Raw genomic sequence first — 22095 nt, forward strand, 5'->3', positions numbered from 1 at the left:
TCCACTTAACTTCTGTAACCAGAAAAAAAGAAAAGTTAAAAAAAAATCGTTGAGCTCTCTTTGCCCAAATTCAATACCTACCAAACCGTTGAGCTATATTTGGACTTTCGAGGCACCTGCCGCAGAGACAGAATGCCTGTTGCACTGTTTGCAGCCGAATGTACATAGCAGCAGAAAGGAGACGCGTGCCATCCGGGCATCATGTCACTTTCTTTTGAACATGGTCAGATGAATTACTTTCCCAGAACGGAGTAATTCCTGAGCAGCTTGGTGAGATGAGTTTCTTTTCTTAATGTGCACAATTGGGGAAGAGAGACAGACTCCCTGGAACCCCAGGAATATGCCAGGGTACCCCCAGGCCGCACTGTGGCATCCGTTTTGCCATCTTTAATATGAGAGATGTCGATCTGGTTCCTGGAGGGAAATGTGCCAGCAGGATTGTGACTCTGGAGGTGCAGGCAAAACGAAAACACCGTGGGGTCCAGCATAGCCGCAGACACACAACACCGATCCCTGTCGCGACACGGGGGCGCCAGAGACGCACGGGACAGAGCGGCCCCGGGCTGGCAGCAGAGGAAGCCAGCCACACGCTGGACTTCTTTCCCCAGAGACTTCGAAAGGAAATGGTGGAGCTTATTTTCTACTATTTCCCTTTGTTTTGGTCAAGCTCGGGCAAAATACAGACACTGGGGCCACGGAGGAGCCGTGCCCCTCCCTTCTCCATTTCTTGGCACAGCTAAAACATTGAATGCCCAGGCGTGTGAGATGGGTCAGAGTCAGACTGACAGAGCTGCAGACCTGTCTCTAGACCTGGCAGGCTGTGAGCTACTCTGTACCTCATTTTGTTCACCTAAAGAAAGGACGAGGATAACAGTACTTACATCAGAGCATTATTGTGAGAATTATATGGTAAGTGGGTGCTCAGAACTTAGTCTGGTAGCAAGTAAAATGCCTTTTTAGAAAATACATATATATATAAGTGTCAGCCCCCTTATCACCATCATTATCATTCTTAGGATCATTTTCATTGTCCTTTCATTAGCAGAGAGAAGGTAGGAAATGACTGCATTACTTCAAGCCTGGCACACCAGAGAGGCACTAGGAATGCTTTAATGTAAATCGTGAGTCTGTGTGGATCTGTGACAACTTGCTGCCAAATAGAAAAAGATACCCTCTTCAAGACATTTCCCACCCCCTTCCTGGAAAACTATCATAAATAAACAGAGGCATCCACAATGGCTCTTCTTGGAAAGGTGCCTCCTTGGGTTGTGCAGTGCACGGCCTTTGCCGCTGTACACTGACCCACTTCACCCTCTGATGGAAGAGACCAGAGGGGCAGTGACAGGTGAATTACTGGACAACAGAGAGAGAGGGGACCAAAAGGAAACTCGGATGGGCCTAAGAAATGCCTGAATGTATGTGCAAAATTCTGGTAAGGGCATGAGAGTGTTATGTCCCAAGGAGAAAGTTCATTGTTTTTCTCAGATGTTGAAAGGAACCATGAGTCCCCCAGATTTCAGGAGCGCTATTCCCGAGGTAGGAGATGTGATGACGTGGGCACGCGGAGTGGGAAGTGATGCAGAAGCGAAGGCAGGCCCTAGAGGCAGCTGGTGATTCAAGGAGGCTGTTCTGCCCCGAGGCCAGCGCTGGGGCTCTCTGGCACGCGGGAACTCAAAAACTGAAATGGGAGGAACTTTCCAAAAATGAAGAAGGCAGGACTCAAGCAGAGACTTGCTGGTGCAGTTCCCGTCCGTTCAGTCCAGTCCTGCTCTGGAACACCAAGAGGGCCACAGCGGCGCCCTCTCTTTGAGTCTCCACGTCTCCTCCCCACAAGGGGTCTGCAGGCTGTCCGTCACTTACATTCGGCCAAGACGTAGTCCCCCATGGCTCCTCCTGCAGAGACAGGAGACAGGAAAGTGCATCGCAGACCCGAGCACCCTGCTGCCTTGTCCCTGGCCCTCACCTCCCACATCCATTCACCTCAACTGGGACCGCCCCCTGCCTGGAGACCTCCCAGGGTTCACATCATCATCTCTCACCTGGAGTTGCTTACCAGCTTTCTAACTGGGCCTCCTTCTGTCCCGCCTCACCTCCTGACACTCATTCTCCAACTGCCAAGAGTCTGTCCCCACCCATTGTTCCTGCACGGACTTCCTGGGCTCACTGGCTGGCATCCTTGAGGCCCCCAGAGCTCTGCACGGCTGGCTTCCGTCTGCCCCTCTTCTTCGTATCTATCTAAGGACCTCAGGGGCTCTCCTTTCACTGTGTTAACTTGTGCTAGATTTCATTCCTTTCTGGATGTGGGTTCGAGAACAGCAATAGCGATGAACTCAACGTTAAAGCCCATGCACTGCTTTAAATAGCAGCTTGCAACATAGTAGGTTCTCCAGAGAAGTTTGTTGAACTTGGAGCTTTTGTTCCGAGGAAAACCATGAATTCCTGCTCCCGGGGCCGTGCACATGTTCCCAAAGAAAAAAGAGGACCAGGCTTCTCTTGGACGGATATCAAAGCCCCTTTGCCCTCCCTCAGCCCCGCTTCCTGACGCGTTAGTGTGTCCCCAGGTCAGAGGAACTGAGAGATGTCCTCCTTCCTCCTACTCACTTGAAGCCCGTCTTTTCCTTAAGATTCTGAACAGAATTCCAGTAAAAAGGAGGATGATGCAAACAGCGATCCCACTGATGACTCCAATGACCAGGGTGCCAGACACTGGGGCCTCTAAAAAGGCAAAAGCAAGAGAAAGCTGGCACACAGGCCCCAGCCCAGCTCAGCCCCTCCCCTCACTGCCAGGCTGAGCCGCCTTCTTCCCCCCAACAACGGACTTGCCCCACCCCCCTCGCCTGTACCCCAGGCGGCAGTGAGGGGCTGATCCAGGCCGGGGTGCTCCACTTGGCAGGTGTATCTCTGCTCTTCCCCGGGGGCCACGGCCAACGCCGCCCAGCCCTGGTAGGTCCCATCCCCGTTGGGCAGCACATCCTTCGGCTCAACGTCCGTGGCATCCAGTGGCTGCCCGTCCTTCAGCCACTTCATGGTGATGTTCTGGGGGTAGAAGTTAAGGGCCTGACACCGCAGGGTGCTCACAGCCGAGGCCACACGCTGAGTCACCTTCACCAGAGGGGGCACTGCACAGGAAGGAGGAAGGATCTGGAGAGGGGAGTTTTCTACCCTTACCAGGAAGACTGGAACTTTCACTTCCCTTCCTCCATGGGTTGGAGGAGGAAGCGAACCCTGTCCCTACACAGCTGCGGGACAGTCATTGTTTTGTGTCCTAAATCATGTTGCAGGAATGTCAGCTGTGATGGGGAGCTGCACGGTGGACAGTCAAGCCCATTCTCCTGCCCATGTATAAACACACTTAACCTGCAGCGTGCGGCTTCTGCCCTTAGTCAATAGAGTAAGTGGAATCGGATAAAATTTCACAGTGTGCAGATGTGATCGAATGAGCTCTACTGGCAAATTCTCCCTGGCTCAACCCAGTAAGGGTTCTTGTAAGAAGGGCCCTCCAAGATGGGCAGTCCTCAGGGACTCTCTGTTGTCGTCTGTTCTGTAAGAGTAACCTTTAACCTCCCACCGATTCTGCTACTCTGGCTGGTCGCCTCCTTTGGTAATTTCCTAGCTGGGCTTTCATGCAGTAATTGACAGCTATGAAATTCCTAAAAGGTGTAAATATACACAGGTTTCTCGGGAAAATCAAGAGATCACAGATACGTCTTCTTCGGCCATGTGTAGGGAGAAAAAACCCTAAAACCCTGACCCTCAGCGGTGTCCTACATCTCAGTTCTAAGGCGGAGCCCTCAGACCTCAGACCTCTTGGCCCCGAGAGTCATGTGACCCTGGCCACCTGGGAAAGCCCAGCCCCAGACCTCGCCCTGCGTTCCCCTCTGTGGCATCCCGACAGTCCAGGGGCAGCCAGGCATCCCCACCATACCTCGCCGGTCCAGGACCCCTCTCCCCAGCTCCAGCAAGCGTTGCAGCTGCTCAGGGCAGTCCCTCTCCAGGAAGGCCCTGTTCTGTTTGGCCCGGATCTTGTTCACTTCCCATTCCAACTTGGTGGCCTGGGCCATGGGCTCTGCTGCTCTCCAGTCCAGCGTCTCGGGGCAGAATTCCAGATGGTTCTGCCCGTCGTACCCATACTTCCAGAACCCCCTGGTGCTGTTGTCCTCTTGTACCTCACAGCCCAGGATCACTTGCAGGGTGTGGGACTCTGACAGCACCCCGAGCTTCGTTACTGAAACCAAAGGAGAAAGTCCTTGTCTCGTCATCCCCAGGGAGCCTAGGACCTCGGACTCCTTCCCTCCTCCCGCGGGACCTCAGACTCCCTGCTCGCTCCCCCCAGATGCATCTTCGAGGTAGAGAAGCGCTCTGCCCCCCTGGGAAAGGCGAGCGCCCTCTCCATGTACCCTTGCTGTGGTTGTGATTGTCTATGATGGTCCAGAAGTCCACAATGAACATGTGATCCCAGCCTTTCAGGCTCTGACTCAGCTGCAGCCACAGCTGGCTGGTGGCCCCACCCTGGACCCACTGGGTGCGGGGCTCTGCACGGCGACTCTCGTGACTGTAGGACACGAACAGCTGGTCGTCCACGTAGCCCAAGGCCTCAAACAGGGGCAGCCCAAGATCCGGCACTGAGGCGCCCATGAAGAGGTAGCGCAGAGAATGGGATCCTGGGGAGAAGGCAAGAGGACATCTCTGTGGACTGCGAAAGGGGCTGGGAGGCAGCAGGGCCGCACCTCTTCTCCGTCTGGGCCCACCCACCACACGTGAGCTGCAGGGCCTCTCCGCCCCCCACCACAGCCTGGGTGCTCTCCCCTCCCCGGGGGGGCTGCCACCACCCTCTTGGAGCTCCCAGCCTCTGCCCCATTCCAACATTTAGGGCAATCTCCCCTGCAGCCCACCAACTCTCTAAGATCCCAAAGGGTCTCTAGCTGGGGCAGCCGAGCTCAGGGCGCTCACAGGGAATTAGATCCACGTGTAGAGGAATTCACTGCTGGGTTGTTGTTTGTTTGTTTATTTGTTTTTTCATAATTCCCATCTAAACTCTTTCCTGTGTAAGTGTTTGCTGTGAACTGCTGGCAGATCTGCTATGCATCACTAGGATACTTTCAGAGCAAACATGGAAGAAGACCCAGGAAGGGCAAGAGAGAGTTTCCCTTCCTTCCGCTGTGGAAAGAGGGACTCAGGGATGAACGCCTAATACCTAGAACAGCGCCTGGCATGTACTCGGGGCTCGGTACATCCTTGTTAGATGAATCGATGATAACTCCTTGCTGTTTATCTCTGGCCCTGAACTCCAGATTCTTACACCCAACTGCCAACAGGACACCACTGGTTGGATAACTAATTGGAAAAATCCAACTTCAGTCTAACTCTTGATTTCCCCCAAGCCGCTCGCTCTTCTGCCTTCACCATCTCAGAAATGGCATCACCCATCACCCCACGGCTCAGGCCACTGACACATCTAAAATAATTTTAAATCACAGAGTCGCCTTTGACTTTTCTCTTTCTCTCACACAGTGCCTAGATCCTTCGGCAACCTCCTTCTAAAGACATCCAGAAAGCACCTGCTGCTCACGGCCTCCTCGGCTAGCCCCAGGCCCGGCTGCCATCTCCCCCTGCAACCCAGCAACAGCTCTCTTGCTGCTCCCCAGCTCTAACTGTGACTTCCTTCACCCCTGCCTCCCACAGAGCGGCCAGACCTATAGCTAATGGTGTCCTTCCTTGGCTAGAACCCACACGGCAGCTGTGAGGTCCGAGGAGACCTTGCCTGTGGCGGGGGGCTGAGCCCCCGGCGAGTCTCCACCTCTGGTCGCTGCTTCTCCTGCACCCCAGCCACTCCTAATTGGGACACTGTGACTCCCTCATCAATGTCTGGAGACACTTCTGACGGTCAGAACTGGGGAGTTGCTACTAACATCCAGTGAGTAAAGGACATCCTACAATGCACAGAACAGTCCCCACAACAGAAAGTGTCAGTTTCCCTAAGGTTGCAGTCTCTGCTTCAACTCAACCTGTGGGGTCCACTCAGCTCAACTGGGAAGCGGTGCTTCCAAAAGGCTCATCCCCACTTCCTTCAGCCTGAGAGGAGCCAGCCCCAGCCTCCCCTCCTCACCCATCTTCACAGCTCCTGCTGCTACCTGGGGCTCTGTGTCCTTTTGTTTGTTAGTTTATTGTCATCTTGCCTCTAAAATGCAAAATACCAGAGGGCAAGGGCTTGGATCCCTGCTATCTCCCTGGGTCTAGAACAGAGCAATTCACGCTCCATTACTCCCTTTATAAGTGTGAACAACGAATATTTCTGTTCCACATCAAATTTAGTATTCAGTCTTTACTGCGGTGTGAAATTTAAGAATCACAGCTGTGGAGATGCAGGTGCTGCTTCAAGAGCCCGGGGTGACGTGGAACAAAATTACCCAGGAGCAGGTCATGCCTCATTCCGATGTCTGTAAAACGTGGGCACACATCCGACCTGCCCTCCAAGCGTTGTTCTGAGACTGTGTAAACATGTGTGTGGAAAGTCCCCTTCAGCTGAGATTAGAAACAGTGATAGCTCTTCATTTTCCATCAGAGAACCAGATCGCCTAAGTTCTTTCTAACCTGGGGAAGGAACTGAGCCTGAGGAATTTTACGCCAGTAAAATCACCCTCCGACTGGCTACTACTTCCCAAATGCTTAGTGGAGTCAAACCTGATCACAGAGAGGAAGGTGATTTAAAACCGAGTTCAATGTCAGTTATCCTCACGTTGGCATCCTTTAGTAAAGGCCTGTCAGTTACACATACTACGATGAACTTTGCAAATCAATCCCCACCCCCCGCCCGCGGCTGAAAATGCGAACTGTTGCGTTCAGTTCAAAAGTCCAGAAATCACAGATACGTTATTTTTTCCAGGCAAAGGAATAACCGCCAAGAGTCAGTAAGGTTCGGGTCAGATCTGTCTCGGGGGCCTCTCCCCACCCGGAGTTGGAAAGGGTGTGTGTGGGGGGGAGGGGGGAAGCCCAGCCCCCGCTCGATCACCGGCCCCCACGCGTCTGCGAGGCTGGACGCTGTGTGTGGGGGGGTCGCTCAGCGGAGGCCTGCTGCCCTCTGCCAGCCCTGAGTGTCAACACCCCGGCCGGGCCCACGTCGTCTCTGGGGAGAACTTCCTGTTTGGGGACCACCGGGGAAAAACACGACATGGTCCAGAGCAGAGAGACAGCACCCAGCTCGGACTTCGAGGACCCGGGGATCCCAGCTCAGCCTGGATGAGAAACGCGCAGATTTGGAGTTAAAAGTAGTTAAAAGCGTCGCAGTCGGCGGAGGGGGCGGGAGGCTCCGAGCGCCACCCTGGGGAACTGCGACGGAGGTGGGGGCCGCACAGGTCCCGGGCGAGGGGACCCGCAAACCCTCCCGCACCCGGCGGTGGAGCCCCTCCCGGGAGAGTCGGGGGCAGGCCGCGCTCGGGGCCGAGCCGTGTCCCCCACTCTTGGCGACCCCCGGCGCTCAGCAAAGCTGGTTTCGATCTCGTCCCCCCGCGGCCCGGACTCACGCGGCGGCAGCCCCGGCTCGGCCACGGTCTGCAGCAGGAGCAGCAGGAGCAGCGCGCGCCGCGCTCCCGAGCCCATCTCGGCGCGGTGACCTCGCGTCTCCCCGGCTCCGCGCGTCCCGGAGCTTCACCCGCCTCCGAGCGGCGGCGACGCGGGCATGGCCAACAAGTCACCCTGGAGTCGCTGCCCGGGCTGCGGGGATACCAGACAAAACTTCCTGGCCAGTGCGATCCTTTTCCGGGGCCGCGGCTGAGAAGAAACTCCTGAACTTGAACTCTCCTGCGGCCCAGAGCACTGGCTTGTGAAACACTGTGACCCAGCTGTCCCTGGGGGTTTTCAGGCCTACGGGGACGTTGCTGATGGGGGAGAGTATGCTTACCAGTGTTCCGACCGAAATAGCCTAATTTCCTATATCTGATTCTTAAATAGGAATTTAAAAGTTCAGCGATACATTTTCAGCATTTTTATCTTGAGTTCAGCTTGCCAATCCTGTTTATTCAACTTAAAAATACGGTTTTTGTGTAAAATTTCCATTTTATTCCCACATTAGAAACAATGAACAATCGTAAGTTTAATAAATTAGAACCTACTGGAACATCTTTCACAATTTAAGTTAGATTTCACAAACTTTACAACACATTGAGATCACCTAGAAAATCATTAAACTTATTGATGCCCTGTTTTTACTCCAGCTACTGATTTAATTGGTGTGCGTGCGGTGTTACCTGAGGATTGGAATTTTAACCCCTCCCCCACCCCCACCCCACACCCAAAGTTTGGGAACTACTGCTTTAGATATTTCAAAACATATTACCAAATTTAATACATCTGATTTTCCTAAAACCCTTTAAATACCTAATAAATCCAATGAGCAATACCTTTTTAAGCATGTATGCCAATTTTGGCCACCTAAGAAAAATAAATCAGACTTGGAAACTGGGGCCTAACTGCAGGGGGATATGAAATGCAACCAGAAAAATGTTGAATACAGTGGATGAATCCATTGGGGTTGATTGTAATATTCTTTTTTCTTGGTAACAGCTTGATTATTGAGATTTAATTCACATACCGTACAATTCATCCACTTAAGGTGTAAAATTCAGTGAATTTTCACATTTTTACACAGGCATGTGACTATTTACACAGTTCTAGAACATTTTTCATTCTCCCCACAAAGAAACCTGTGCCTTTTAGACAGCACTAGGCAATGCCTCCCACCCCACCGCAGGCTGTCACTAATCTACTTTCTGTCTCGATAGATTTACCTCTTCTGAACATTTTAGACACATGGAATCCTAGACTATGTGATTCTTCATGACTGGCTTCTTTCATTTAGCGTAATGTTTTCACATTTCTTTTTCATGGATGAATAATATTCCACCACACCCCATTTTATTTCTCCCTTCGTCAATTGATGGAAACTAGGTTATTTCAACTTTGTGTCTATTAAGAAGAATGCTACTCTGAACACGTGTGTACCCATTTTTGTGTGGACTTACATTTTCTTTTCTTTTGGGTACGGACCTAAGGGTGGAATTGCTATGATGACTCTATGTTTAAATAACCTTTTGAGGAACCGCCAGACCGTCTTCCAAAGTGGATATACCATCTCGTCAGCAATGAGTGACAGTCCCGATTTCTCTATACCTTTGCCAACACTTCTTATGGTTCATCTTTATAATGCTAGCCATCCCAGTCAGAAGGAATGCCTCATTGCGCTTTGGGTTAGCCTTTCCCTGATGACTGGTGATACTGAACATCTTTTTTTTCACCTGAATATTGGCCATCTAGGAACCTTTTTTGGAGAAATGTCTATTCAGATCCTTTGCCATTTTAAAATCTGGGTTATTTGCTTTTTCTCATTGAGTCATAAATGTCCTTTATGTATTCTAGATGTAAGGCCAGTACCAGATATACGATTTGGGAATTCCAATTCAGTGTGTGATCTTTTTACTGTCTTGATGGTGTGCCTCCCGGCACAGACACTGCTAACGTTGGTGAAGTGCAACTTACCTATTTTTTCTTTTGTTACTTGTACTTTGGGTGTCATAACTGAGAGATCATTGCCAAATCCAAGGTCACAAAGCTTTATACCTACGGTTTCTTCTAAGTATTTGTAGTTTTAGTTTTTACATTTATGTCTTTGATTCATTTTGAGTTAATTTTTAGATATGGTATGAGGTTGAGGTCCAACTTCATTCTTTTTCATGTGTGTAAAAGTAAAATCTCAGCTCTTCCGCATTGTATTTTCTATCCTGTGTGTCTCCTCTTCTACTCACACAAAACACTTGACTTCTGACTCGTCTAGTTAGCTCTCACTGCACGGAGGGACACTGGAGACAATAAATGCTGTCTGGTCTGGGGCGCCAGCTGCCGGCCATGCAGAGATTGACAGCAAGCCCCACTGTGCTGCTTCTTAGCTTGCCTACCTGATTAGAATAGCTTTTTCCAAAGAACTCCAATGGTGCCATGACTGGAATGCTTGCTAACATGGGCTTCTGAGCAGTGGTGTTCATGGAGTCTGATGAAAGCTCTGTTTGAGGTTCCTGGCTTCTTTTCACCCCTCCCCAGAATGTAAGATTATGTCCTTTGTCCCAACCATCTGCTTCCAGGGATATGCAAGACCCACCCAAGTCTACCAACAGCCTAGCTCCTTCCTCATGTGCTAATGGTGGCCGCCTTCAGGCCTCAGTGTTCAGTATGGCAGGCGTAGGTGGCTGCTTCTCCCCAAGGGACATTCACCCAGCACTGACTGTTTCCATTCTTGCTGCACTGCTACCCTCTATGGTCTGAGTGCAGGCCTCCCTGACCCCTTAGGGAGAACGGGTATCAGCGTGATGGCAGAGGAAGAGACATAGGCTGGGCACTGCACCACTGCTTCCTGCCGAGCGGTCTTATGGTGGGTCACATATATTGAAGGCAGTTCTGTGGAGCAGGAGTAGGAGGTAGATGGACCCTGGGCCTTCCCTTCTGAAGTATTAGCTTGCTCCACAAGACCAGTAACCACCTGTAGGCTGGCCTCAGCCCCTCTAGTCTCCGGAAACCCTTGTGGATGGGCAGGTGTTAGGGGTTGAAATGTGTCCCCCACTAAAATGGTTGAAGTCCCAACTCCCAGTACCTGTACGTAACTTCATTTGAACATCAAGTTTTTGCAAATGATCAAACTAAGAAAAAGCCATTAGGATGGGACCTAATCTGATAGAACTGATTTTGACCCAGAGAAGTTCATGGAGGGGGGATGTGAAGACATGAGGGTACCTGAGAGCAGCCTAGACACAAGGAGAGGGACCTGGAACAGATTTTTTCTCACCTTGCTCAGAAGGAATCAACCCTGCCAACCCATTTTCAGAATTAACCCCCAGGATTAACCCCAGAACAGTGATTTCAAAGTGTCCAAGTCCTGATTATTACCCGAGGAGAGAAAAGGAAAGGGAAATGCAATTTGCAGAATGCCAGGCCTGTACGAAGGATCACTCTGGGCTGTCTATACAGGAGAAACTTACTCTCAACATCTTCTTAAAAATATATTGTTCTGGGGCACCTGGGTGGCTCATTTGGTTAAGCGTCCAACTCTTGATTTTGGCTCAGGTCTTGCTCTCAGGGTCATGAGATGGAGCCCCGCGTCTGGCTCCGTCTGCAGCGCAGAGTCTGCTTGTCCCTCGCCCTTCCTCCTGCCCCTCCCCTCGCTCCCTCTCTCAAATAATTTAGGTATTAGTTTAGGTATTCAGACCATTTACATTTAACCATTACATGTAACGGGTAAGTGAGTAAAATCTTTAATAGATATATAACCTCTATTTGCAAATAGGGACTTAGGGCCTTGCCCAAGTTCACTGAGGTGAACAACTCTGTGAACTCACAGAAATGAGTAACTTCTTGCCTTAATGACTTCAGTAGAATCAGAGAGGTACCAAGCCAGGTTCAACAGAAACTGTGTTTCATTTCCCCTGGTTCCTGACCGTTTCTTCGTCTTCCTCTGAAACGGGCGGTCTAAACCCACGATCAATTCCTAGGAATGCCAGGATTTTAAAGGAAAGCTTGTTTTCCTATCTTCGTCTATACATTCACACAAGGAAATGTGTCTTGGGCCCGTTTAGGCACCTTCCATCTGCTTGCTCCCCTGACTTCTCTCCCTCCTCCTGCCCCTTCGTGCTCCGTCCACAGGAATGGTCACGTTCTAGGCCAAGAATGTTTGTTCCTCTCTCTCCTCTTTCCTTTGAACTCCTGCTACACAGTGAGCACAGTGACCTTGCTCTACATCGTTCAGCACTGTTGCCTAGTGGAAGTACTTGATAACTATGTTTAGATTGAGTAAATAAATGAGCCAGTGAATGAATGTCCACAGCAGACCGTGAAGCCAACTGAAACCCACTTGGGAACTTGGGAAGACTTCCTGGCTGTCTCTGTTCACATCCCAGTGCTTGTGAACACCAGAAGACATTGCATGGACTTACACGTATATGCTAATATACTACCTCTCTCATTAGATTCGTCACTGACCGAGACCCTCTCTTTGCTTCCTGATAATCCTGACGCTTTGCAGAGTAACCAGCACAGATCTACACAGTTGCTTCCGCCGTAACCCAGTACATACATTCCTGAAAAACCTCATAGTCTTAAAAAAAATACACTCACATTCAACAGGGGTCATGGAAAACAAGGACGGGGCAGACAACTGACAACTCTTGAACAGGTATATGAAAGGAAGGAGTAGCTGCTTCCCCCCACACGCTCGGAGTGGATCTTTCATTAACTTCACACGGATGTCCTATTAATTGATGGATGATCCTTAGATAGACACTTTGATGCATTTCTTTTTTTGAAAGATTTTATTTATTTATTTGAAAGAGAGAGAGAGCATGTGAGCACGTGTGAGAAAAAGGAAGAGGGGTGTGCCTGGATGACTCAGTGGGTTAAAGCATCTGCCTTCAGCTCGGGTTATGATCTCATGGTCCTGAGATCAAGCCCTGCGTTGGGCTCCTTGCTCAGCAGGAGAGCCTGCTTCTCCCTCCCCTTCTGCCCCTTTCCCCACCCTCCCCCCTTGCTCATGCTCTCTCAAATAAATAAATCTAAAAAAAAAAAAAAAAAACTGAAAAAAAAAGAGAGAGAGAGAGAGATTGGGAGCAGAAACAGGGGAACCAGAGAGAAACAGACTCCCCACTGAGTGGGAAGCCTGATGGGGGACTCGATCCCAGGACCCTGGGATCATAACCAGAGCCAAAGGCAGATGCTTAACTGACTGAGCCACCCAGGCGCCCCCACTTGTATACATTTCTAAGTATATAAAACACTGAGACACCTCTTAAGCATTCTGTAAGTTCACATGCTTTTGCTTTTTATTTTCATATGCCCTAGAGAGACTGTATCTTTGGGTCTATTAACGAATATGTTTACTTTTGCCACTTGGAGTAGCTCTACACACATGACCTAACATTCATATCATCAGCTCCCAGGACAAGAGAAAGAGTGCAGGGCTGACAGAGTATTTGGAGAAATAGTGCCTGAAAATTTCAAGCTTTGGTGAAAAGACACAAATTGCATAAACCCCAAGTAAAATATAACCAAAGAAAGTAGTGCCAATCACTTTGTAATTAAAATTCTAGAAACTAAAGACAGATTGAAAAATTTTGAAAGCATCGAGAAAGAGGGGTGCCTGGGTGGCTCAGTGGGTAAAGCCTCTGCCTTCAGCTCAGGTCATGATCCCAGGGTCCTGGGATTGGGCCCCACATCGGGCTCTCTGCTCCGCAGGGAGTCTGCTACCCCCCCCCCCACGCCTTCCTCTCTAGCTACTTGTGATCTCTGTCTGTCAAATAAATAAATAAAATCTTAAAAAAAAAAACTTAAAATAAAAGCATCAAGAAAGAAACAAGCTATGTGGGGACAACAACTTGGGGGACAGTGCATTGTTCCTCTGAAGAAACGGGGGCCAGAAGGAAAGGGCACATGCTTCTGGGGTAGTGAAAGAAAATAATTGTTAACTGCAAATTCTATATCCTTTAGGTAAAACTACCTTCAGGACTGAAGGGGAGATAAAGACATTCGCAGATGCGGCAAAGCTGAAAGAATTTTTTACTAACAGACCTATCTTTAAAGAATGAGTAGAGAAGTTTCTTGAAACAGAAAAGAAGTAATAAGAGAAGGCATCTTAGGGTACCAAGAAGAAAGAACTACAGTGGCAAGACCAGAAATATGGGTAAACATATAGGCAAACATTAGATTGCCTTTGTCATGAGAGTCGCCAAATGACTGATGATACAAAAATTTGAATATCAAATTTTTGTATCAGTTTGATATTCAAGACACAGTTTGATATTCAAGACAATATTTTTAAATAGAGAGGATAAAAATGATGTGTCCACGATTAACTTGTGGTCGTAACACCTGATCCTAATAGACTATGAAAAGTCGTATACATTGTAAGATCCAAGAGTAACCACTGACAAAATTGTACAAAGCAATGCACTAAAAAAAATTATAAATAAATTTTCCAAAAGAGATGGAATTTAAAGAAACTGTTCAAATAACTTACAGAAAGACCAGAAAAGAAAAACAGGAAAAACACAGAAAACAAAGAACAACATAACAGACTTAAACCCTCACATGTCAAAAATCATCTTAAATGTAGATGGTCTAAATACTTAAATTAAAAACAGAAATTGGCAAAGATAGGGTCTTCATGGAGGTCCTCGGGTTAAAATGAGGTCATTAGAGTGAGCCCTAAACCATTATGACTGGTGTCCTTATAAAAGGGAAATTTGGACCAAGATACCCATGCATAGAGGGAAGAAGACGGTCATCTACAAGTCTAGGAATGCCTGAAGCTCCCAGAAGGGAGACCTGCCGCAGATTTTCTTTCTCAGCCCTCGGAAAGAACCAACCCTCTCTACACACTTGTTCTAGATATCTAGCCTCCAGAATGTGGGACAATACAAGAGCCCCCAGTCTGTGGTACTTGGTGATAGCAACAAACTATTTTTTTAAAAAGATTTTATTTATTTATTTGACAGGCAGCTATCACAAGTAGGCAGAGAGGCAGGCAGAGAGAGAGGAGGAGCTGGGCTCCCTGCTGAGCAGAGAGCTGGATGTGGGGCTCAATCCCAGGACCCTGAGATCATGACCCGAGCCCAAGGCAGAGGCTTTAACCCACTGAGCCACACAGGCGCCCCGCAACAAACTATTATAAGCTAAACCATTTACAGTACCCGGCTCAGTGCTTTACACGCTCCTTAGACACTCAACAAAAAATTGGTTGAGGTAAGAAATCATAGGAGACACAAGCTTGGGTATTTGTGTTCTAGGAGACAAAACGGGAAGGAGCTGGGAGAATCTGAGTATGCAGATTCTCTTTCCAAACCCTATTTTCAGTTTGCTGCTGCACCCTCGTAGTTGGCTACGACTGAGACATCTGAGTCCAGAGTCCCGCTGAGTGAGTATCACCCAAGGAGAACCCTCGGTCTCCTGCCGGGCCTGTCTGTTAGTGTGTGTGTGGGGGGGGTAATCTGGGCATCAGGGTGCCTCTTCCACAGGTCTCTAACCGATCTACCCATTTCCAGTCCCGCTCACAACCCTGACCTCAGAGACACCTGTAAGTCTCAGAGACTTACATCTTTTTAGGCTTCTGCGGTGGGGAATTTATGTGTTTCTTAATGGTTTTGTCCCCTTGCTGGTGCTGAGTGCAGCTTTCTCTGGTCTGGCAAGACGTTCACCCATCTGCTCTCCAGCTTCCAAAATTCCGTTGAACTCTCTCATCGGATTGCTTTGTCTCCCATTCCCTTCATCTCTGAGCGTTTATGCCTTCTTTGTAAAAATCCTTTACCATAAAAGAGTGGGGCTTGGAGAAGGAGCAGAGACTGACGTGTGTCCAGCAGCATGGTTAACTGCAAGCTGGTTCCTTTCAATAAAAAAACAATGCAGTGTTGGGGCGCCTGAGGGGCTCAGTGGGTTAAAGCCTCTGCCTTCAGCTCAGGTCATGATCTCAGGTCCTGGGATTGAGCACCATATCAGGCTCTCTGCTCAGCGGGGAGCCTGCTTCCTCCTCTTTCTCTGCCTGCCTTTCTGCCTACTTGTGATCTTTGTCTGTCAAATAAATAAATAAAATCTTAAAAAAAAACAAACTATGATTGTTTTACAGTGAGAAAACCACGCTATAGGCAATCTGTAAGAGGGTATTGACCTGTCATCTGATAGGAAGTGACATCCTCAGGTCAGCATGTCATTGACAGTATTATTGTTACGGTATTATGTAAAAATATTATTTTAGAATATATAATATATAGTATTTGTTATATAACATTGTATTAGAATATATAATAGTATATAATACATATTTTAGAATATATCCTCCTCATCATCATGGCTTAGCCCTAATTATATACCAGACACTGTACTGAGGGCTTCATTTATCAATTTTTGCTTTTTACAAAATTTAATTCTAAATACCATTTTATGAAATAGCTGTTGTTATCAACTCTTTACAAGTGAGAAAATTGAGACCTCGAGAGTTGAAGGGGCCTTGCAATATAACTTTGCCGTGAAGACTGATTATAATTCACGTGCCTTTAAAGCACACTCCAGTGCTCATCCGAAATGATACACGATAGAGAAGTTTACAAAAACTCGGGTTATACCGAAGTGAACAAGTCTAGGTTCGGCTGCTTTTCTCATCAGTCATGAAAAAAATGTATGGACAGTTTCCATAGGAAGATATTAAATATGAAGGACACTTCCTCCCTCAAAGTTTCTAGGGCTGCCAAGGGAGCTGAAAGATAACAATTAACAGCACTAGTCACTGCGTTGACCGCCAACTCTTCCTAGCTGAACTAGACCTTTACACCATGGTCTGTCGTTAGCTCCAATGGCACTCTAAACCAAAATGTATTGCATACTGTTCATCCCTAATCTGCTGGGTAATTATTACCTTCCATTGGTGTCCATATCTGTTAATAACTGTAGGAGGTCATTCATGTAAAGAATCGATTGGCGATCAGAAATTATTACCCACATTTAACAAGTGAACAGACTGACGTTCAGGCGGGCTCAACTAAGGCCATACAGTAGTACAAGAGAAATAGCAGTAAACAGAACAGTAAAAGGCCGGGACTAAGCAACCAGGTCTTTGGACAGAAGTTAGATAGCGTTCGCACTAAGAAATGGAATTGTCATTCCAGCTGTGGACCTTTACACCTTCACCTCTTCCCCTACTGGTTACAGATGCAGCGGAACTCCAGGGCCCTGCTCTTTGGTCTATCTTTTCAATCTGACTATAAACTCCTTGACAAAGGGTGAGATATTTTTGAAAATGCAATGAGATCATATATACAGGAGGTTCAGACACGGTTCCTAGCAAATAGAGTTCATCCCACCATTATTACACTGCATTATTTGTTTTAAAGATTTCATTTATTTCTTTGAGAGAGGGAGAAAGCAAGAGCAGAGGGGAGGGATGAGGAAGAGGGAGAAGCAGACTCTCCGCTGAGCAGAGAACCTGATATGGGGCTCAATCCCAGAACCTGAGATCATGACCTGAGCTGAAGGCAGAGGCTTTAACCCACTGAGTCACCCAGGTGCCCCAATAATAGTTTTTTTTTTTTTTTTTTTTTTTTAAGGATAAAGCATGTGCAGTGTCTCCAGGTCTCTGGGCTTGTTATGCTTAATTTGCTGCTCCCATTGAAGACACAGGTGTCATGGCTTCTCCGAGACTATTTCCAGGCCTGTCCTTCCCTGCGCCTCGGTTCTGCACTCTTGCCCATTTCTCTTCCCACGTGTTTTCTTCTTTATTCTAAACTGTAGGCAGTGCGAGCCTAGTCATCTGCGTTTCTCCTCCTTAGTCACTGTTTGGGGGAGTGAGTGGATCGAGCCGCGCGGATTTCTTGTCCAGACAATGTATCTTTTTACGAGGAGTACTGACCCCAAAGGTCCTTGCAGCCGGCCTCCCCGCTTTCTCGACTGTTCTGGGCCCTTACTCCAGTCTCACGGCTTCTCAGTCGTGTCATCGTCACTTGTAATATTCATTTCTGTCCGTCAGTAGACTGTGTATGAATGAGATTTGAAATCTGGGTAGTACAATGTCAACCCAAGGCTAACGATCAATGACTGTCCGGGCACCCCGAGAGGCCGCAGTCCCGCGGCGGGTCGTTTTAGTGTGGAGCGCCATCCAGTGTCCAGTCGCGCAAACAGCATCCTGCCTCCTAAATTCCTCTGGGCAGGAAAGGGTTGAGGCCCAAACCAAACTGTGTATTACACTGTTATCCTTCAACCACTCGACTAGCCCTGGACACTTCAAAGGTTAAGTACATAACCTTTATAGTCAATTCTTTATCTAAAACTCTTTAAAGTTACTCGTTAGCAATCGGGTGTTTTGAAATCAATGAATTAATGTTCTGCACCTCAGGGGCCTCTTTTGTGGGACTTGATAAACCTGCACTTTCCCTTTCAATACACAGTGCTTAATACATTTATTATTACTCTTGTTAGGACTATCGTCATGGTCGTAACTGATACACTCACGCAGGAATCTCAGAATTCTTTCCCCTACTCAGCAGTAGAGGAGCCCGTTCCAGCGCTCATCTCTGCACAAGACTTTCCTCCTTCTCTGTGTGGTCATTGCACTTTCAGAAGGAAAAGAAGGAATTGAGTATTTTAAAAGTTGCCCTTACAAGATTCGAGGCTTAACCTCCTCCCCCAGAGAAAACCGACTGTTCCCCTCCTTCAGGCCCCTCTGACGGTCCTCTGAACGTTTCCCCTCCTGCAAACCTTTCCATCATCAGGGGGAGAGCCTGTCCTCCTCACTTTCTTATTCCCCGAACCCAGCACAGTGCGGGTCTTCTCTAAGGGGCTGCTGAGTTCTTCGTGAAATGAATGATAATCCGGCGTGATTTCTCTGCATCACTTAGACAAGAGTCCTAGTCGCTCAATTTGTTCCTCTCGCGCTCTTTCCTGCCTGTGGACTTCCTGCAGCCTTAGGGCTTCCCAGGGACCCCCGGATCACCATCTGCCAAATGGGGATAGTAATTTCTGTTCACCAGAAGGGAAAAGAAAACTGTTAAGTGTATAATGAGACGTTAATAATTATTCATAGAAAAGCCTGGAGAAATCGGAGTATACCGGCCTCTAGATAAGCGTTGGTTGGTTCGGAGCGCCACCTAGTGTCAACCAGGACCAACAGCACAATTTGCTTCTGCCGGGAAGGTGAGAGGTCCAAATGGGATGTATTTGGCGGGTGCGAAAAGGCCTTTTACCTACAACTCACTAAACATGCTAGTAAGTAATAGTCGGGGTGTATTTTAATTTTTAATTTATGCGCTTTATAGATTAAAAAGCAAGCCTTATCTTCGACTGTAGTTCAATCGGTATTTGTGTGTGTGTGCGCGAGTGTTGGGGACCTGGTCTGTACAGCTATCCCAGGAGAAATCTAAATTCTCAATCTCTGTTTTCGTACTGATGAAATGATAATGGATGTAAAGGATGTATAGGACGGTGGTGAAGACAGAACGAAAATAGTGCATATAATTCCTGGTCCATACAGAATGTTCAGTTACCTGTTGTCCTTATTAGTATTATCGACAGTCTTAAACCAACCGGGGCACGATTCTGCTGTGTTGTGGTTATAATAACATACGTGTGATTTTAAAAGTTATTTTTATTTAATATGTATATAAAAATTTTGTTCTTATAATACGGTACTGTTCTAAGAGCTACATAAATATTAACTCGTAAATTCATATAACAACCTATGAATCAGGTGGTATTACTGACATTTATAGATGAGAAGAGTGAAACATAGAGAAATTAATTAACTTGTCCAATGGTAAAGTTGAACTTGAACCCAGGCATTTTGGCCTCTGAGGCAGTCATTTTGACAAATATACTATGCCACCTCTGTATTTTTCTTGAATTATTTTAGAAAAGAGGAAATATAAATGCCACTACTATTAACCATGAAAAGTATAAGAAGTCTATGTATTAACTGAAGCATAGCTACAAATCCGTAGGTAAGTTGATGTAATAAGAATTTGGTCCCAACAAGGATTTCTGTTGAACTTAAGCGGGTTTGGTGAGTTTAGTAGTAAAAAATGCAGGGTGATGGAATTCCTGGGTCCCTCTTATAGATCGGCTACACACAGTTCTCCCTGACAGCCATAGCTGCCATTGAAAGTGCACACACACCTGAGATGCAGAAGGTGAGGACTGGGAGTTTTAGGCAAGGAGTGAGCTCCAGGAACAGCAATGAGGGGGGAGATTCTGAGTGACAGTGATGGTTCTGGGTTATATGCTCACCTACTACACAAACACACATGATTACATTCATGTGTACACACCCACACTCATCTCCCTTCTCCGATGGTCCGGCTTCATCTCCTGTTAGAATTTCTCATCAAAATCTTCCTTGAGTTAACACCCAGTCATGTTACCTTTCAGAGGCTTCCAGGAGCAACACACATAACTGGAAAGAGTGAACAAGCTTGTTTGATGGTCTCTAATCACCCTCTTCCAAATTAAGGAGAGTACCAATTCTCAGGGTCACTCCAAAACAGCAGAATCCCACGGTGGATGGATCTCATGGAAAGAAACCTCAAGTCAGAGGCAACTGTGTGTTCAGCCCCGTCTCAGGAACTGTATGCATGTGATCTAATTTAATTCTCACTATATTCCTGGGGGGTGAGGGGGCTAGTCCCTGGCCCAGAGGAGGAAATGGAAGTGGAAAGTCTGAGACTTAGCAGAGTCACCTTGTTGCTGCATGGAAGAATTGGGATTGAAAACAATGTTTTTGCTCTGAAACAGCTATCTTCCCACCCTTTTGCACCATGAGCTCAGCTGTGTTCTCTACCTGCAGGCAGCCTGACAACTTTTGGGTTAGCCTGGGGCTGGCAGGGTTTCCAACTGGCTAGGGAATGCAGAAGGTTTTATGAGTTGACCTTCCATCATTTATATATGCAATATATAATACATAAAATATAATGTTCTATAATATTACATATGATATTCTATACTACACATTATACATACAAATCTATAATATGTAATATAAGTGAATATGTGATATGTTATATGTTAATTATATATATTTATAAACAATTAATCTTGTGCTTAATGAAAGCTACCAAGTCAATATAGATATACATTATTAAATTAACTTAACACTCAGTTTTCATTTCTAAAGTAGTTAATATGTCTACAAGAGTAACCTGCATTAATGAAATTTGGGGGGGCCTACTGACTTTTAGAAGTGTAAAGGGGCCCTAAAATCTAGAAGTTTGAGAACCACGGCCCTAGGCTGAACTTGGACGTCTTATTTTCCCAACTGGATTGGTAAGGACTTGAAGGCAAAGGTGTAACCAGCACATGAACATCTGAATTTCTTTATTCTTCTGTTCTCTCTGTGGGTTGGGTCTTTCCGACCAGACTTATTGCCCAGTATGATAATTACCCTGTCTGTGTTAGTCACCCCAGTTATAATTCCTTGAGAGGAGTTACTTTGCTGGGCTGATTTTTGTTTTTATGATCTCATCTGGTTATCTTTTGCTTAACAGTTGTCCTGCGTGTGCAGAGCTCATGCATGGTGTCGTGATGGGCTCGGAATAAAAAAGCAGTAATACGTCTTAACACATCTATCAAAACTTGTATGTCCATGTTTTCTCCAAAAGAGCCACAGGGTAAGGCTTTATGCTTACTCCGATTAAGGCTACCGCCTAAAATATGTCTACAGCTTGTGGATTATAATCACCTTTATTACTGGCCTTGACTGGGAAGCTATAAAAATGTATATATTCTCACTATTGATAAATCCTTTTCTTCTGAGGGTAGGTTTGACTTTTGAGACAGTTTAAAGTCATTTGAAGACAAGCTTAAAGAATAAGGGGGCTCTGGATGACCTAGCTTCTTGTGTCACTTATGTGGTTCTAGCGGCAATTCCAGAATGTTAGCTAAATATGTTTTGGAATGTATTACTCCCTTGGTGATATTCTCTATGTATTTATTAAGCTCCTATTCTGTGCTGTACCATTATGTTCTCTGTTTCCCCAAGTCTTTTAAGGATGTGTCAGGGAATAAACATACAGAAACAGTGGTCTCCGCCCTTAAGGTGCCCACAGGCTGTGCTGTGGGAAACATTTTGGCTCGGGTCTGATTGAGTAATTGTTGGCCGTTTGCCTGCAGAGACTGGGCTATTTGTCAGGATGGTTCGTGGGGCTGAAACAGTCAGCAAGCCTACGATCTTCTTTAGGCTGCCAATCTCCTGAAGCTCTTCCCTGTATCCTTTTTCTCAGGCCGCCCTGTATCGTCAGCCTCACAATGGAGCAAACCACGAGCCCTGTACCCTCAACCAAGGAGGCTAGTGGAGCGGCTGCTGTTATTAACCTCATCAGTTGGTGAGTCGGGAAGAAGCAGGTTTGAACCGCTCCCCGTGGGAACCTGTAACAAGGTTCACCAGCACCAGGTTAGCTACTTTCGGAAGCAGACAGAACCCTTCTCTGGCACGGTGGAAGGCCGATGCCTACACCTGCTCCAGCAACTCCTCTCATCGTCCTTGTGCATTTCACGCTGCTCAAGGCTCTCTCCCCCCCACGCTCTGTCCCGTGG

General features: G+C 47.2%; 3 protein-coding genes across 11 annotated transcripts in view; 1 reads left to right on the forward strand and 2 right to left on the reverse strand.

Moving 5' to 3' along the window:
- LOC111162609 overlaps positions 1-22095 on the forward strand; it is a 207498-nt gene that overhangs the window by 154675 nt on the left and 30728 nt on the right. Inside the window, exon 2 of the mRNA XM_022527121.1 lies at positions 17631-17648. Within this exon, the coding sequence (XP_022382829.1) occupies positions 17631-17648 (18 nt within the window). The remainder of the gene's footprint in view (positions 1-17630; positions 17649-22095) is intronic.
- LOC111138542 (histone H2B type 1-A) overlaps positions 1-22095 on the reverse strand; it is a 364628-nt gene that overhangs the window by 69189 nt on the left and 273344 nt on the right. The gene's annotated exons all lie outside the window — the stretch shown is intronic.
- On the reverse strand, positions 1093-7850 carry LOC111162592 (hemochromatosis). 8 transcript variants are annotated; one of them, XM_022527100.1, is made up of 6 exons: positions 7521-7848; positions 4398-4661; positions 3921-4201; positions 2844-3093; positions 2602-2715; positions 1093-1893 (listed from the first exon to the last, which is right to left on the reverse strand). In XM_022527100.1, exons 1-6 carry the CDS (start codon positions 7594-7596, stop codon positions 1853-1855), a joined length of 1026 nt encoding a protein of 341 aa, XP_022382808.1. In that variant the 5' UTR covers positions 7597-7848; the 3' UTR covers positions 1093-1852. The 8 variants fall into 8 exon arrangements, with proteins under 8 accessions (XP_022382808.1, XP_022382807.1, XP_022382813.1 ...); XM_022527099.1 differs by having other exon boundaries at positions 2844-3119; positions 3926-4201; positions 7521-7839; XM_022527105.1 differs by lacking the exons at positions 3921-4201; positions 4398-4661 and adding an exon at positions 6241-6265 and having other exon boundaries at positions 2844-3119; positions 7546-7850.

Source organism: Enhydra lutris, unplaced genomic scaffold, assembly GCF_002288905.1.
Source record: "Enhydra lutris kenyoni isolate GAN:26980312 unplaced genomic scaffold, ASM228890v2 scaffoldscaffold93, whole genome shotgun sequence".
In the NCBI taxonomy this organism is placed as follows: Eukaryota; Metazoa; Chordata; class Mammalia; order Carnivora; family Mustelidae; genus Enhydra; species Enhydra lutris.